The 18,916-nt window shown below is 41.7% G+C and overlaps 1 protein-coding gene across 2 annotated transcripts in view; it reads left to right on the forward strand.

The window, feature by feature from the left end:
• Hira (histone cell cycle regulator-like protein) overlaps positions 1–18,916 on the forward strand; it is a 539,085-nt gene that overhangs the window by 214,015 nt on the left and 306,154 nt on the right. For both annotated transcript variants that reach the window (XM_071678795.1, XM_071678796.1), the window contains exon 6: positions 12,279–12,446. In XM_071678795.1, the coding sequence (XP_071534896.1) occupies positions 12,279–12,446 (168 nt within the window). The remainder of the gene's footprint in view (positions 1–12,278; positions 12,447–18,916) is intronic.

An 18,916-nucleotide genomic window follows, 5' to 3' on the forward strand; every position in this document is an offset into this window, starting at 1 on the left:
AAAGAGGGACAAGTATGCAGTCTGTTGTGGATGAGAGAGCTTGGGAAGTGAGTCAGTTGTTGTTCGCTGATGATATAGTGCTGGTGGCTGATTCATGTGAGAAACTGCAGAAGCTGGTGACAGTTTGGTAAAGTGTGTGAAAGAAGAAAGTTAAGAGTAAATGTGAATAAGAGCAAGGTTATTAGGTACAGTAGGGTTGAGGGTCAAGTCAACTGGGAGGTAAGTTTGAATTGAGAAAAACTGGAGGAAGTAAAGTGTTTTAGATATCTGGGAGTGGATCTGGCAGCAGATGGAACCATGGAAGCAGAAGTGGATCATAGGGTGGGGGAGGGGGCGAAAATCCTGGGAGCCTTGAAGAATGTGTTGAAGTTGAGAACATTATCTCGGAAAGCAAAAATGGGTATGTTTGAAGGAATAGTGGTTCCAACAATGTTGTATGGTTGCGAGGCATGGGCTATGGATAGAGTTGTGCTCAGGAGGGTGGATGTGCTGGAAATGAGATGTTTGAGGACAATATGTGGTGTGAGGTGGTTTGATCGAGTAAGTAATGTAAGGGTAAGAGAGATGTGTGGAAATAAAAAGAGCGTGGTTGAGAGAGCAGAAGAGGGTGTTATGAAATGGTTTGGGCTCATGGAGAGAATGAGTGAGGAAAGATTAACCAAGAGGATATATGTGTCGGAGGTGGAGGGAACGAGGAGAAGTGGGAGACCAAATTGGAGGTGGAAAGATGGAGTGAAAAAGATATTGTGTGATTGGGGCTTGAACATGCAGGAGGGTGAAATGCGGACAAGGAATAGAGTGAATTGGATCGATGTGGTATACCGGGGTTGACGTGCTGTCAGTGGATTGAATCAAGGCATGTGAAGCGTCTGGGGTAAACCATGGAAAGCTGTGTAGGTATGTATATTTGCGTGTGTGGATGTATGTATATACATGTGTATGGGGGGGGGTTGGGCCATTTCTTTCGTCTGTTTCCTTGCGCTACCTCGCAAACGCGGGAGACAGCGACAAAGTATAATAAATAAATAAATATATATATATATATATATATATATATATATATATATTCCCCCTGGGGATAGGGGAGAAAGAATACTTCCCACGTATTCCCTGCGTGTCGTAGAAGGCGACTAAAAGGGGAGGGAGCGGGGGGCTGGAAATCCTCCCCTCTCATTTTTTTTTAATTTTCCAAAAGAAGGAACAGAGAATTGGGCCAGGTGAGGGTATTCCCTCAAAGGCCCAGGCCTCTGTTCTTAACGCTACCTCGCTAATGCGGGAAATGGCGAATAGTTTGAAAGAAAAGAAAGAAAGAAATATATATATATATATTTAATAAATTCCACTGCAATACCATCCAAACCTGCTGCCTTGCCGGCTTTCATCTTCCGCAAAGCTTTTACTACCTCTTCTCTGTTTACCAAATCATTTTCCCTAACCCTCTCACTTTGCACACCACCTCGACCAAAGCACCCTATATCTGCCACTCTATCATCAAACACATTCAACAAACCTTCAAAATACTCACTCCATCTCCTTCTCACATCACCACTACTTTTTATCACCTCCCCATTTGCGCCCTTCACTGAAGTTCCCATTTGCTCCCTTGTCTTACGCACTTTATTTACCTCCTTCCAGAACATCTTTTTATTCTCCCTAAAATTTAATGATACTCTCTCACCCCAACTCTCATTTGCCCTTTTTTTCACCTCTTGCACCTTTCTCTTGACCTCCTGTCTCTTTCTTTTATACGTCTCCCACTCAACTGCATTTTTTCCCTGCAAAATCCGTCCAAATGCCTCTCTCTTCTCTTTCACTAATACTCTTACTTCTTCATCCCACCACTCACTACCTTTTCTAATCAACCCACCTCCCACTCTTCTCATGCCACAAGCATCTTTTGCGCAATCCATCACTGATTCCCTAAATACATCCCATTCCTCCCCCACTCCCCTTATTTCCATTGTTCTCACCTTTTTCCATTCTGTACTCAGTCTCTCCTGGTACTTCCTCACACAAGTCTCCTTCCCAAGCTCATTTACTCTCACCACACTCTTCACCCCAACATTCACTCTTTTTTTCTGAAAACCCATACAAATCTTCACCTTATTGTTGACTGGTTGGTAAGGTTATTTAATGTATGTATGACTCACGGTGAGGTGCCTGAGGATTGGCGGAATGCGTGCATAGTGCCATTGTACAAAGGCAAAGGGGATAAGAGTGAGTGCTCAAATTACAGAGGTATAAGTTTGTTGAGTATTCCTGGTAAATTATATGGGAGGGTATTGATTGAGAGGGTGAAAGCATGTACAGAGCATCAGATTGGGGAAGAGCAGTGTGGTTTCAGAAGTGGTAGAGGATGTGTGGATCAGGTGTTTGCTTTGAAGAATGTATGTGAGAAATACTTAGAAAAGCAAATGGATTTGTATGTAGCATTTATGGATCTGGAGAAGGCATATGATAGAGTTGATAGAGATGCTCTGTGGAAGGTATTAAGAATATATGGTGTGGGAGGCAAGTTGTTAGAAGCAGTGAAAAGTTTTTATCGAGGATGTAAGGCATGTGTACGTGTAGGAAGAGAGGAAAGTGATTGGTTCTCAGTGAATGTAGGTTTGCGGCAGGGGTGTGTGATGTCTCCTTGGTTGTTTAATTTGTTTATGGATGGGGTTGTTAGGGAGGTGAATGCAAGAGTTTTGGAAAGAGGGGCAAGTATGAAGTCTGTTGGGGATGAGAGAGCTTGGGAAGTGAGTCAGTTGTTGTTCGCTGATGATACAGCGCTGGTGGCTGATTCATGTGAGAAACTGCAGAAGCTGGTGACTGAGTTTGGTAAAGTGTGTGGAAGAAGAAAGTTAAGAGTAAATGTGAATAAGAGCAAGGTTATTAGGTACAGTAGGGTTGAGGGTCAAGTCAATTGGGAGGTGAGTTTGAATGGAGAAAAACTGGAGGAAGTGAAGTGTTTTTGATATCTGGGAGTGGATCTGGCAGCGGATGGAACCATGGAAGCGGAAGTGGATCATAGGGTGGGGGAGGGGGCGAAAATTCTGGGAGCCTTGAAGAATGTGTGGAAGTCGAGAACATTATCTCGGAAAGCAAAAATGGGTATGTTTGAAGGAATAGTGGTTCCAACAATGTTGTATGGTTGTGAGGCGTGGGCTATGGATAGAGTTGTGCGCAGGAGGATGGATGTGCTGGAAATGAGATGTTTGAGGACAATGTGTGGTGTGAGGTGGTTTGATCGAGTAAGTAACGTAAGGGTAAGAGAGATGTGTGGAAATAAAAAGAGCGTGGTTGGGAGAGCAGAAGAGGGTGTTTTGAAATGGTTTGGGCACATGGAGAGAATGAGTGAGGAAAGATTGACCAAGAGGATATATGTGTCGGAGGTGGAGGGAACGAGGAGAAGAGGGAGACCAAATTGGAGGTGGAAAGATGGAGTGAAAAAGATTTTGTGTGATCAGGGCCTGAACATGCAGGAGGGTGAAAGGAGGGCAAGGAATAGAGTGAATTGGAGCGATGTGGTATACCGGGGTTGACGTGCTGTCAGTGGATTGAATCGGGGCATGTGAAGCGTATGGGGTAAACCAAGGAAAGCTGTGTAGGTATGTATATTTGCATGTGTGGACGTATGTATATACATGTGTATGGGGGTGGGTTGGGCCATTTCTTTCGTCTGTTTCCTTGCGCTACCTCGCAAACGCGGGAGACAGCGACAAAGTATAATAAATATATATAAATATATATATATATATATATATATATATATATATATATATATATATATATATATATATATATATATATATTATCCCTGGGGATAGGGGATTAAGAATACTTCCCACGTATTCCCTGCGTGTCGTAGAAGGCGACTAAAAGGGGAGGGAGCGGGGGGCTGGAAATCCTCCCCTCTCGTTTTTTTTTTTCCAAAAGAAGGAACAGAGGGGGCCAGGTGAGGATATTCCAAAAAAGGCCCAGTCCTCTATTCCTAACGCTACCTCGCTAACGCGGGAAATGGCGAATAGTTTAAAAGAAAGAAAGATATATATATATATATATATATATATATATATATATATATATATATATATATATATATATATTTTTTTTTTTTTTTGTCGCTGTCTCCCGCGTTTGCGAGGTAGCGCAAGGAAACAGACGAAAGAAATGGCCCAACCCACCCCCATACACACTGTATATACATACGTCCACACACGCAAATATACATACCTACACAGCTTTCCATGGTTTACCCCAGACGCTTCACATGCCCTGATTCAATCCACTGACAGCACGTCAACCCCGGTATACCACATCGCTCCAATTCACTCTATTCCTTGCCCTCCTTTCACCCTCCTGCATGTTCAGGCCCCGATCACACAAAATCTTTTTCACTCCATCTTTCCACCTCCAATTTGGTCTCCCTCTTCTCCTCGTTCCCTCCACCTCCGACACATATATCCTCTTGGTCAATCTTTCCTCACTCATTCTCTCCATGTGCCCAAACCATTTCAAAACACCCTCTTCTGCTCTCTCAACCACGCTCTTTTTATTTCCACACATCTCTCTTACCCTTACGTTACTTACTCGATCAAACCACCTCACACCACACATTGTCCTCAAACATCTCATTTCCAGCACATCCATCCTCCTGCGCACCACTCTATCCATAGCCCACGCCTCGCAACCATACAACATTGTTGGAACCACTATTCCTTCAAACATACCCATTTTTGCTTTCCGAGATAATGTTCTCGACTTCCACACATTCTTCAAGGCTCCCAGAATTTTCGCCCCCTCCCCCACCCTATGATCCACTTCCGCTTCCATGGTTTCATCCGCTGCCAGATCCACTCCCAGATATCTAAAACACTTTACTTCCTCCAGTTTTTCTCCATTCAAACTCACCTCCCAATTGACTTGACCCTCAACCCTACTGTACCTAATAACCTTGCTCTTATTCACATTTACTTTTAACTTTCTTCTTTCACACACTTTACCAAACTCAGTCACCAGCTTCTGCAGTTTCTCACATGAATCAGCCACCAGCGCTGTATCATCAGCGAACAACAACTGACTCACTTCCCAAGCTCTCTCATCCCCAACAGACTTCATACTTGCCCCTCTTTCCAAAACTCTTGCATTTACCTCCCTAACAACATCATCCATAAACAAATTAAACAACCATGGAGACATCACACACCCCTGCCGCAAACATACATTCACTGAGAACCAATCACTTTCCTCTCTTCCTACACGTACACAAGCCTTACATCCTCGATAAAAACTTTTCACTGCTTCTAACAACTTGCCTCCCACACCATATATTCTTAATACCTTCCACAGAGCATCTCTATCAACTCTATCATATGCCTTCTCCAGATCCATAAATGCTACATACAAATCCATTTGCTTTTCTAAGTATTTCTCACATACATTCTTCAAAGCAAACACCTGATCCACACATCCTCTACCACTTCTGAAACCATACTGCTCTTCCCCAATCTGATGCTCTGTACATGCCTTCACCCTCTCAATCAATACCCTCCCATATAATTTACCAGGAATACTCAACAAACTTATACTTCTGTAATTTGAGCACTCACTCTTATCCCCTTTGCCTTTGTACAATGGCACTATGCACGCAATCCGCCAATCCTCAGGCACCTCACCATGAGTCATACATACATTAAATAACCTTACCAACCAGTCAACAATGCAGTCACCCCCTTTTTTAATAAATTCCACTGCAATACCATCCAAACCTGCTGCCTTGCCGGCTTTCATCTTCCGCAAAGGTTTTACTACCTCTTCTCTGTTTACCAAATCATTTTCCCTAACCCTCTCACTTTGCACACCACCTCGACCAAAACACCCTATGTCTGCCACTCTATCATCAAACACATTCAACAAACCTTCAAAATACTCACTCCATCTCCTTCTCACATCACCACTACTTGTTATCACCTCCCCATTTGCGCCCTTCACTGAAGTTCCCATTTGCTCCCTTGTCTTACGCACTTTATTTACCTCCTTCCAGAACATCTTTTTATTCTCCCTAAAATTTTAATGATACTCTCTCACCCCAACTCTCATTTGCCTTTTATATACGTATATATTTTTTTATTATAGTTAATCGCCATCTCCCGCGTTAGCAAGGTAGCACAAGGAAACAGACTAGGAATGACCCAACTCACCCACATACACATGTATATACATACATACCCACACATGCACATATACATACATATACATTTCAACGTATACATACATATACACATATAGATATATACATATATACACATGTACATATTCATACTTGCTGCCTTCATCCATTCCTGTTGCCACCCTGCCATGTATGAAACAGCATCCTCCTACCTTCCAGCGAGGAAGCGGCAGGTAAAGACAGAAAAAGGCCACATTCTTTCACACTCACTCTTTAGGTGTCATGTGTAATACACCAAAACCACAGCTCCCTTTCCATATCCAGGCTCCACAGACCTTTCCATGGTTTGGCCTGATGCTTCACATGCCCTAGTTCAATCTATTGACAGCAAGTCGACCCCAGCATACCACATCGTTCCAGTTCATTCTATTCCTTGCATGCCTTTCACCCCCTGTACGTTGAGGCTCTGATCTCTCAAAATCTTTTTCACTCCATTTTTCCACTTCCAATTTGGTCTCCTGCTTCTCCTTGCTCCATGCACCTGTTATACATATATCCTCTTTGTCAATCTTTCCTCACTCATTCTCTCCATGTGTCCAAAGCATTTCAATACACCCTCTTCTGTTCTCTCAACCACACTTTTTATTACCACACATCTTTCTTATCCTTTCATTACTTACTTAATCAAAGTACCTCACACCACATATTGCCCTCAGATATTTCATATCCAACACATCCACCTTCCTCCGCACAACCGTATCTATAGGCCATGCCTCAGAACCATATAGCAATGTTGGAACTACTATTCCTTCAAACATACCCATTTTTGCTTTCCAAGATGACGTTCTCGCTTTCCACACATTCTTCATCGCTCCCAAAACCTTTGCCCTTCCCCCACCATGTGATCACTTCTGCTTCCATGGTTCCATCAGCTGTGAAGTTCACTCCCAGATATCTAAAATACTTCACTTCCTCCAATTTCTCTCCATTCAAACTTACATCCCAGTTAACTGGTCCCTCAACCCTACTGAACTTAATAACATTGCTCTTATTTACATTTACTCTCAACTTTCTCCTTTGACACACTTCCAAACTCAGTCACCAACCTCTGCAGTTTCTCACACAAATCAACCATCAGAGCAGTCTCATTGACAACAGCAAGTGACTTGCTTCTTAGGCTCTCTCATCCTTAACAGACTGCATTCTCGCCCCTCTCTCCAAAACTCTTGCATTTACCTCCTTAACCACCCTATCCATAAAGAAATTTAACAACTATGTGGACGTCACACACCCTTGCTGCAGACTGACATTCACTGGGAACCAATCACTCTCCTCTCTTCCTAGTCGTACATATGTCTTACATCCTTGGTAAAATCTTTACTTCCAGTAACTTACCTACCACACCATGTACTCTTAAAGCCTTCCACAAAGCATCTCTGTCAACCCTATCATATGCCTTCTCCTGATCCATAGATGCTACATACAAACCTATTTTTTTTTTTTTTAAGTATTTCTCACATAGATTCTTTAAAGCAAACACCTGATCCACACACCCTCTATCACTTCTGAAACCATGCTGCTTTCCCCCAATCTGATGCTCTGTACATGCCTTTACTCTCTCAGTCAATACCCTACCATATAATTTCCCAGGAATACTCAACAAACTTTTTCTTTTTCTTTTTTTCAACTATTCGCCATTTCCCGCGTTAGCGAGGTAGCGTTAAGAACAGAGGACTGGGCCCTTGAGGGAATATCCTCACCTGGCCCCCTTCTCCGTTCCTTCTTTTGGAAAATTAAAAAAAAAAAAAAAAAACGAGAGGGGAGGATTTCCAGCCCCCCACTCCCTCCCCTTTTAGTCACCTTCTACAACATGCAGGGAATACATGGGAAGTATTCTTTCTCCCCTATCCCCAGGATGTACTCAACAAACTTATATATCTGTATTTTGAACACTCATCTTTATCCCCTTTGCCTTTGTACTATGACACTATGCATGCATTCCTCTAATCCTCAGGCACTTTACCATGATCCATACATACATTGAATATCCTTACCAACCAATCAACAACACAGTCACCCTCTTTTATAATGAATTCCACTGGAATACCATCCAAAACTGCCACCTTGCCAGATTTCATATTCTGCAAAGCTTTCACTACCTCTTCTCTCTTCACCAAATCATTCTCCCAGACCCTCTCACTTAGTACTATATCATCAAACACATTCTACAAACCTTCAAAATACTCACTCTATCTCCTTCTCACTCTATCACTATCTGTTATCACTTCAACATTTGCTCCCTTCACCGATGTTCCCATTGTTCTCATGTCTTGCGCATGTTATTTACCTCCTTCTAAAACATCTTTTTATTCTCCCTAAAATTTAATGATACTCTCACCCCAACTCTCATTTGCCCTCTTTTTCAACTCTTGCACCTTTCTCTTGACCTCTTGCTGCTTTCTTTTATACATCTCCCAGTCATTTGCACAATTTCCCTGCAAATATTGTCCAAACGCCTCTCTTTTCTCTTTCACTAACAATCTTACTACTTCATCCCACCAGTCACTACCCTTTCTAATCCGCCCAACTCCCATCTTTCTCTTATCACATGTATCTTTTGCACAATCCATCACATCTTCCTCAAATAAATCTCATTCCTCACCCACTCCCTTTATGTCATTTGTTCTCACCTTTTGCCTTTATACACTCAATCTCTCCTGGTACTTCCTCATGGAAGTCTCCTTTCTAAGTTTACTTACTCTCACCACTCTCTTATCCCCAACATTCTCTCCTTTTTTGAAAGCCTCTATAAATCTTCACCTTTGTCTCCCAAGATAGTGATCAAACATTCCTCTAGCTGCCCCTCTTAGCACATTAACATCCAAAAGTCTCTCTCTTACATGCCTATCAACACATAGTCCAATAATGCCCTTTAACCATCTCTCCTACTCAAATATGTATACTTATGTGTATCTCTTTTTAAACCATGTATTCCCAATCACTAGTCGTTTTCCAGCACACAAATCCACAAGCTCTTCACCATTTCCAGGTGCATAAGCACCAATAATCACCCATTTTTCTCCATCCTTTTTCAGTCTAACCCACATCAATCTAGAATTTATTTTCTTACACTCTGTCACATACTACCATTACTCCTGCTTCTGGTGTAATGCTACTCCTTCCTTAGCTCTTGTCCTCTCACCTGTCTGTGGGGATAGGGGAAAAAGAGGTGACTAAAAGGGGAGGGAGAGGGGGGTCTGGAAATGCTCCCCTCCAGTATTTTCTTTTCCAAAAGAAGGAACAGAGAAGGGGGCCAAGTGAGAATATTCCCCCTCAGGCTCATTCCTCTGTTCTTAACGCTACCTCATTAATGTGGGAAAGGTCCAATGTGTATGACTGAGTTTGGTAAAGTGTGTGAAAGGAGAAAGTTGAAAGTAAGTGTGAATAGATTCAGTAGGGTTGAGGGGCAAGTTGATTGGGAGGGAAGTTTTAATGGAGAAAAACTGGAGGAAGTGAAATGTTTTAGATATCTGGGAGTAGACTTAGCAGCGAATAGAACAATGAAAGTGGAAGTGAGTCACGGGGTTGGAGAGGGGGCGAAGGTTCTAGGAGCATTGAAGAATGTGTGGAAGGTGAGAATGTTATCTCGGAGAGTAAAAATGGGTATGTTAGAAGGAATTGTGGTTCCAACAATATTGTTTGGTTGCGAGGCATGGGCTATAGATAGGGTTGTGCGGGGGAGGGTGGATGTGTTGAAAATGAAATGTTTGAGTACAGTATGTGGTGTGAGGTGGTTTGACCGAGTAAGTAATGAAAAGGTAAGAGAGATGTGTGGTAATAGGAAGAGTGTGGTTGAGAGAGTGGAAGAGGGTGTATTGAAATGGTTTTGACACATGGAGAGAATGAGTGAGGAAAGATTGACAAATAGGATATATGTGTTAGAGGTGGAGAGAACAAGGAGAAGTGGGAGACCAAATTGGAGGTGGAAGGTTAGTGTGAAAAAGATTCTGAGCAATTGGGGTTTGAACAGACAAGAAGGTGAAAGGCATACAAGGAATAGAGTGAATTGGAATTATTTGGTATCCTGAGGTGGACATACTGTCGATGGATTGAACTAGGTCATGTGAAACATCTGGGATAAACCATGGATAGGTCTGGGGATCCTGGATGTGGAAAGGGAGCTATGGTTTTGGTGTATTACACTTGACAGCTAGAGAGTGAGCGTGAACGAATGTGGTGTTTTTGTCTTTTCCTGGCGCTGCCTTGCTGGGAGGGGGTGATGCTATTTTGTGTGTGGCGGTGTGGCGATGGGAATGGGTGAAGGTAGCAAGTATGAATATGTACATGTGTATATATGTGTACGTCTGTGTATGTTTATGTATGTGTACTTTGAAATGTATATATATATATATATATATGTTTAAGTGTGTGTATGGGCATTTATGTATGTACCTGTGTATTTAGGTGGGTTAGGCCATTTTTTCATTTTTTTCCTTGTGCTACCTTGTTGATGTGGGAAGTGGTGATTGGTTATAATAAAGAATATATATATTATTTTTTTTGTATTGTACTTAACCACTGTCTCCCACGTCAGTGAGGTAGCGCAAGGAAACAGATGAGGAATGGCCCAACACACCTGCGTACACATATATATACATAAACGCTTATACATGCACATATACATATACATTTCAGCATATTCATACATATACATACACAGACATATACATATGTACACATTTACATGTTCATACTTTCTGCCTTCATCCATTCCCGTCACCACCCTGCCACACATGGAATATCATCCCCCGCCCCACCCACTCAACCCAACCCACCCCACCCCACCCCCACCCTCACCATCAGCGAGGTAGTGCCAGGAAGGCAAAGAAAGCCACATTCATTCACACTCAGTCTCTAGCTGTCATGTGTAATGCACCGAAACCACAGCATTCTTTCCACATCCAGGCCCCACAGACCTTTCCATGGTTTACCCCAGACGCTATACATGCCCCGGTTCAATCCATTGACGGCACATTGACCCCAGTATACCACATCATTCCAATTCACTCTATTCCTTGCACGCCTTTCACCCTCTTGAATGTTCAGGCCCCGGTCGCTCGAAATCTTTTTCACTCCAACCTTCCACCTCCAATTTGGTCTCATGCTTCTTCATGTTCCCTCCACCTCTGACACATATATCCTCGTGGTCAATCTTTTCTCACTCATTCTCTCCATGTGTCCAAACCATTTCAACACACCTTTTTCTTCTCTCTCAACCACACTTTTTATTACCACACATGTCTCTTACCCTTTCATTACTTACTTGATCAAACCTCACACCACATATTGTCCTCAAATATTTCATTTCCATCACATCCACCCTGCTTCACACAACCCTATCTATAGCCCATGCCTCACAAGCATATAACATTGTTGGAACCACTATTCCTTCAAACATACCCATTTTTGCTCTCCGAGATAACGTTCCCGCCTTCACACAGTCTTAAATGCTCCCAGAACCTTTGCCTCCTCATGCACCCTGTGACTCACTTCTGCTTCAATTGTTCCATCCGCTCCTAAGTCCACTCACAGATATCTAAAACACTTCACTTCCTCCAGTTTTTCTCCATTCAATCTTACCTCCTAATTAACTTTTACCTCAACCCTGTTGAACGTAATACCTTGCTCTTTTTTGCATTTACTTTGAACTCTCACACATCTTACCAAACTCAGTCACCAACCTTTGTAGTTACTCTTCCGAATCAGCTACCAGCGCTGTATCATCAGCAAACAACAATGGACTCACTTCCCAAGCCCTCTCATCCACAACAGACTGCATTCTTGCTCCTCTCTCCAAAGCTCCTTTATTTATTTTCTTATGTATAGTTTCCTTATAAGTAGCTACCTATGAAAGAACCAACAGATCCAGCTTGAAGATGGAACAAGTTAGTTTGAAACATCATTGCCCTTTTAAAGACGGTAAATAGCTGTTCTTAGAAAAGGCAGGAAAAGCTAAAGGTTTCCAGAGTGTAGCTGACTGAATAAAATATGAATGTTTATTTTATAAGGGGATATCTTTAATTTTACTGTATTAACTCTAAAGTATTTTTTGATTTTTTAACAGTGTGGTGGTACAACTACTGTTTTGCGTCCAAGTTGGTCTCCAGATGGCCAATACTTGGTCTCAGCTCATGCGATGAACAATGGTGGCCCAACAGCACAAATTATTGAACGAGATGGATGGAATACTGATAAGGATTTTGTTGGGCATCGGAAACCTATAACATGTGTGGTAAGTTTCCCCCTTTTATCGACTGTAAAATACCTTTATATTCATATGCTGTATGTTACATCAGTTCCAGTGGCTTGTCTGCTTACAGCAGCTCAGTATTTGACTAAACTATCTGTTGCTTCTCTGGTCAGTCCAGCTGTCATCTTAAGAACCTACACCAGCCTGACCAGTTAAGTACTTTTTGTAGCTATCCAAATGAGATGATTTTTGGAACATTTTCGTAAGTCCATGTGGTGAAAGTCTTCGATAAGATGAAGTGTGGCAAGGCAGCTGGAGTGGACGGGATTTTCAATGACTTTCTCAAGCAAGGAAGTGAGTGTCCTGTTGATTAGGCAGTTAGGATTTTTAAATTATTTTTGGGTCATGTTGAAGTGACTAGGGATTGGCAGAATGTATAAGAAATGTCGTTGTATAAAGACAAGGGGTACAAAATGAATTTTCAAGTTACAGTGTTGTACATTTGTTGAGTATTTGTTAAGTTCTATGGGAGAGTGATGATTAAGTGTGTGACATGCATAGAGCATCAGACTGGGGAAGGAATAGTGTGGCTGCAGGAGTGGCAGAGGATATGTGGATCAATTGCTTGTTTTGATGAAAATGTATGTAGAACACCTAGAGAAACAGAAGGATTTTTAGTTGGCATTAATGTCATGTAAGAAGCTGTATGTGGCTTTTATGGATTTGGAAAAAGTGTATGACAAGAATTGAGTGGAATGTTTTGTGGGATGTGTGAAGGATATATGGGGTAGAAGCACACAACTTTTGGATGATGTGAAAGCCTCATAGAATGTAGTGAATGCATTTTTTCAGTGGATAGAGAGTTGAGTGAAAGTTTTGGTACAGTTTGAACCTCTCTAATCTGACACTCTGTGGTCTGGTAACTCCCATGGTCCGGCACGTTTTGAATCTGTCGTTATTAGTTTGTCAATCTGCCAGCAGGGTGGTGCTTTTTGCAGAGTTAAAGTGCAGAAATCTATTTACACTGCAGCTAAGCTAATTAACAGTCCTCTTGATATCTTATATTTGTTTTTTTGCTGAAAATGATAACCAGAAAAGCTTAAAGTTTCAGAAAATTTTGAAAGGAGCTAGGAGTACAGAATTAGACAGCAGTTTAAGCTCCCATGTAATGAAGGTGTAAGCATTTCTGGAAGATGCTTGTTGAGCAAGCCAAAGTTTTTCATAAAGAACTAAAGCTAGACTATGATTGTTAATATTCACAAGGATGGTTACACAAGTTTAAGTGGAGATGTGGAATTTCAGTACATAGTGTGTGCGGTGAAAAGCATAGAGCTGACATGGAAGCTTGTAGTGTAAGGACATATTAATAGAATTGATAAAAACTCCAATTCTCTACTAAATAACCAACAGCAATATGTACAGGGCAAGAGAGATTGTACAAGGTAGGTGCCTGGCTGGGACTGATGCAGAGCAGGATGGCTGCCTTGATGATGATGATAAATCAATAATAACAGGAGTACCAAAGCCAACTATCAACCTATTTTCATTTGTTCATTAACTACTCATCACGAAGCTGAGACAGAGTTTGTGGATGAGTTGGAATAGCTTGTGGCAGTGGCGTAGCCCCAGAACAGGTGTATAATGCTGATGAATCTGCCTTGTAATGGCATCATATGCCATGAAAAACCCTTGCCCAAGATACTGAAGAGCTTCCATCTAGGGGTACTTCTTATGTAATCTGGTAAAACAATAAAAACCTTGTTTGGAAGCATTAATAGTTGTATTATTTCCTGTTTTAAGCTTTTGTCTTACCTTAGATGACTCAGCAGTATGTATGTTGATTGAGCTGGCACGACTAGGGGTTGGGAATATGTTTACATAGGGGGTTCCCTTAGGGATTAAATTCTGTTTTCCTGCATTTTCTGTGGTCCGGCAGTGGCCAGGTCCCAAGGTTGCTGAATTAAAGAGGCTTATCCTGTATACTTTTGGTTGTGAAGTAGGGCTGTGTGATGTCACCTTAGCTTTTTAACATGTGTGTGGTTGGAGTGATTAGAGAGATGACAGCAAAATTAGGGAAAATGGGCATATAGATGGAGTGTGATGACAAGATGTGGTGGTTAGTGACAACCCTGCATGTGGGTGATACTCTGTTGTTTGCTGAGAGTGAAGAGGATGTGCAGAAGGTTGTGTGTTTTATATGTATATGCATAGGCGATTGAAGGTAAATGCAAGTAAAAGTAAAGTAACGGTGTTTGAAAGGAAACAGAGTAGAAATGTAGATTTTGCAAAGCCCTATAGAATGAGAGGAGAAAGTGTACTAAACTTTTGTTATATATATGGGGGAGAAAGGCTGAAAGAGGTGGCAGAATTTAAGTATTTAGGAGCCATCTTGGGTAAGTTTGTTGATGTGAAAGGAGAGATAAGTGAGAAAGCAGTATAGGATACCAGTTATTGGGTCCCTTTATAGATAATGAAGGGTAGAGGTGTTAGTATGGAATTGAAGAAAGGATTAAGGGATGGCATAATCCTCCTGACCCATGCAGCCAAAACATGGCCATGGGGTGAGTCAGAGGTCAAGAATCCAGGCTGTGTAAATGAGTTTTTTGAGAGGAGTTTATGGTATGATGAATAAAGAAAGTAATGAGATGTATGACTGGTGAGAGTAAAAGGAGGGAGATTGTGGAGAGGTTTAATAGTTGTAGCATGGAAACCCATATCCTTGGGCAGGGTGTTGGAGTGAAAATGGGAATGATGAATGCAATTCATGGTAGGATATGGAAGGAGATGTGGTATGGATGGGAATGGATGTAAATTTTCAGGGAAGAGGAAGAGAAGGATGTTCAATTCTTCTATCACCAAGAGTATGGGAGGGTGTTACAGATCATGGATGGAATGGATCAAGAATAGTGTGGATGAAAGGAAGATTGGGATTTTGAAGTAGGCATGGGTATGTGTACATGCACCTGTGAATATGAAGACTGTATAAGATAAGGATGAAATGAAGCTTTTCTTGAGAAATTCAAATGACTGTATAAACGGTTTTGAGAATGATAGAAACATGGTCGTATTGGGTGATATGAATGCAAAAGTGGGATGTGGTGAAATTGGTGAGATAGTTGGTAAATGGAGAGTGCCTGGAGTAGATGAGAATGGAAGCTGTCTCGTGGATATTTGTGCAAAGAGGGGTTTATTCGTTCCAAACACCTTTTCTCAGCACAAGATAATCTACAGATGTACATGGATGAGGAATGATGGAAGAGAAGAGCAAAAAGCCTTGATTGACTACGTGGCAGTGGATGAAAGATCGAGAAAGGTTGCACTGGAAGCTAGAGTTGTGAGAGGATTCTTTGGAGACTGACGATTTCTTGGTTCTTGTGAGAATGAGGATCAGGGAGAAGTGGAGGTACGGTGTAAGGAAAAATGGAGAGGTAAAAATGTTGGCAGGCAGGAAGATGAATTGGGAAAAATACAGGGAGGAGTATGAAAGGAGGGTAACTGAAAGCTTAGATGGAAGTGCATCGAATATAGGAATGCAGTAATGTGTGAATGGGGTGTTTAGAATGTTTGGAGAAATACTAGTAAAGGTTATAGAATCATTAGTTGGATACAAGGTAGTGAGATACAGGAATAACAAGGGCAGTGCATGGTGGACAGAAGAGATTAGAAATGCTGTGGAAAAGAAGAAAAAGGCATTTGGTAGATTGCTCAGTAGGAATGCACCAGTGGAAGTTCAGCAAAAGAGGAGGAAAGAATACAAAATTTGTAAGTGGAATGTTAAGAAGCTGATAGAGGAAAGCAAAGACAGAGTAGATTAAGATTTTGGAAGAAAGTTGAGTGAAAAGTTTTGGCATGATAAGAAACTGTACTGGAAGGATGTGAAAAAAGAAAGAGGTGGATGTAAGAGTGGAAATGTTTATGTGAGAGGCAAGGAAGGGGAATTACTAAATCAGAAGGAGGAAGTGAAAGGAAGATGGAAAGAGTGTTTTGAATAACTGATGCATGTGGGAGAAGGGAAGGCAGCAGTTGTTACTTGCATGGGTAAGGAGGATGGAAGGAAGAAGATACAAGTGCAGGGGCCTGTAGCAAAAAGGGAGGCAAAAAGGGTGATAATGAGGCTGAAGGTAGGAAAGGCACCTGGAGTGGATGGGATTACGACTGAAATGCTGAAGTATGGAAGAAAAAGTGTGATAAAATGGATGTATCTTATATGTAATTTAGCATGGAAACAGAAATTTGTGCCTGAGGATTGGGTGAAGCTGAAGCTATCATTGTTCCTTTATTCAAAGGAAAAGGTGCTAAGGATGCATGTAGCAATTACATGGAAGTAAGTCTGGTAAGTATATCAGGAAAAGTGTATGCAAGAATGTTAATTGACAGAGTGATGGAAGTGACTGAATGCAGAATAGGTGAAGGACAAGGCTTTTTTTAGGAAAGATAGGGGATATATGGATCAAAGGCTTTTTTTTAGGAAAGGTAGGGGATATATGGATCAGAGTTTTGTAATAAAGATGACTGTGGAAAAGTATTTAATGAAAAGTATGAAGTTGCACGCAGCTTTAATGCATCTGGAGAAAGCATATGACAGAGGTGAGTGGAATGCTTTGTGGGATGTGTTAAGGATATATGGTATAGGGGGACACCTGTTAGATGGTGTAAAATCCTTCTATACAGGAGCAAATGCATGTGTAAGAGTGGGTGGAGAGCTGAGCAAAAGTTTCGGGATACATATAGGTGGAGAGCTGAGCAAAAGTTTCGGGATACATATAGGTGTGAGCAGGGCTGTGTGATGTCACTGTGGCTCTTTTATATATATATATATATATATATATATATATATATATGAATGGCATGATAAGAGAGATGAAAGCAGAACTAGGGAAAAGGGGTGCAGAGATGGAGTGTGGCAGTGAGATATGGTGGCAAGTGGCAAGCCTGTTTATAGATAACACTGTCTTGTTTGCAGAGAGTGAAGAGGAGTTGCAGAAGGTTGTGTGTTTTATGGTGGTGTAAGTGTAGGAGATTGAAAATAACAGCAAGCAGAAGTTAAGTAATGGTGTAAAAGGAAGCAGAGTGAAAGTATAGATTTTGTGAAACTATATAAAGTGAAAGAGGAAAGTGTACTAAATTTTGCTGTGGATATAAGAGGAAAAAGACTTGAAGAAGTGAGGAAATGTAAGTGTCTGGGAGCTGTCAAGGGACAGCATATTCCTCCCAACCTTGACCTGTGCAGCCAAAACATGGACATGGAATGAGGCACAGAGGTGCCTCCTGCATGTTCAGGCCCCGAACGCTCAAAATCTTTTTCACTCCATCCTTCCACCTCCAATTGGTCTCCCACTTCTCCTCGTTCCCTCCACCTCTGACACATATATCCTCTTTGTCAATCTTTCCTCACTCATTCTCTCCATGTGACCAAACCATTTCAATACACCCTCTTCTGCTCTCTCAACCACAGCCCTTTTATTACCACATATCTCTCTTACCCTTTCATTACATACTCGATCAAACCACTTCACACCACATATTATCCTCAAACATCTTATTTCCAACACATCCACCCTCCACTGCACAACCCTAGCTATAGCCTACCTCTCACAAGCATATAACATTGTTGGAACTACAATTCCTTCAAACATACCCATTTTTACTTTTAGAGATAATGTTCTCACCTTCCACAAATTTTTCAACGCTCCCAAAACCTTTGCCCCCTCCCACACCCTGTGACTCGCTTCCGTTTTTATGGTTCCATCCGCTGCCAAATCCACTCCCAGATATCTAAAACACTTCACTTACTCCAGTTTTTCTCCAGACTTACCTTTCAATTGACTTGTCCCTCAACCCTACTGTACCTAATAACCCTGCTCTTATTCACATTTACTCTCAGCTTTCTTCTTTCATACACTTTACCAAACTCAGTCACCAGCTTCTGCAGTTTCTCACTTGAATCAGCCACCAGCGCTGTATCATCAGTGAACAACAACTGACTCACTTCCCAAGCCCTCTCATTCGTAACAGACTGCGTACTTGCCCCTCTCTCCAAAACTCTTACATTCACCTCCCAAACTACCCCATCCATAAACAAATTGAACAACCATGGAGACATCATGCACCCCTGCTGCAAACTGACATTCACTGAGAACCCATCACTTTCCTCTCTTCCTTCTCGTACGCATGCCTTACATCCTCGATAAAAATTATTCACTGCTTCTAGCAACTCTCCTCCCACACCAGTTACTCTTAATACCTTCCACAGAGCATCTCTGTCAACTCTATCATAGGCCTTCTCCAGATCCATAAATGCTACATACAAATCCATTTGTTTTTCTAAGTATTTCTGACATACATTCTTCAAAGCAAACACCTGATCCACACATCCTCTACCACTTCTTAAACCACACTGCTCTTCCCCAATCTGATGCTCTGTACATGCCTTGACCCTCTCAGTCAATACCCTGCCATATGATTTCCCAGGAATACTCAATAAGCTTATACCTCTGTAATTTGAACAGTCT

This window comes from Panulirus ornatus, chromosome 28 (genome assembly GCF_036320965.1).
Source record: "Panulirus ornatus isolate Po-2019 chromosome 28, ASM3632096v1, whole genome shotgun sequence".
In the NCBI taxonomy this organism is placed as follows: Eukaryota; Metazoa; Arthropoda; class Malacostraca; order Decapoda; family Palinuridae; genus Panulirus; species Panulirus ornatus.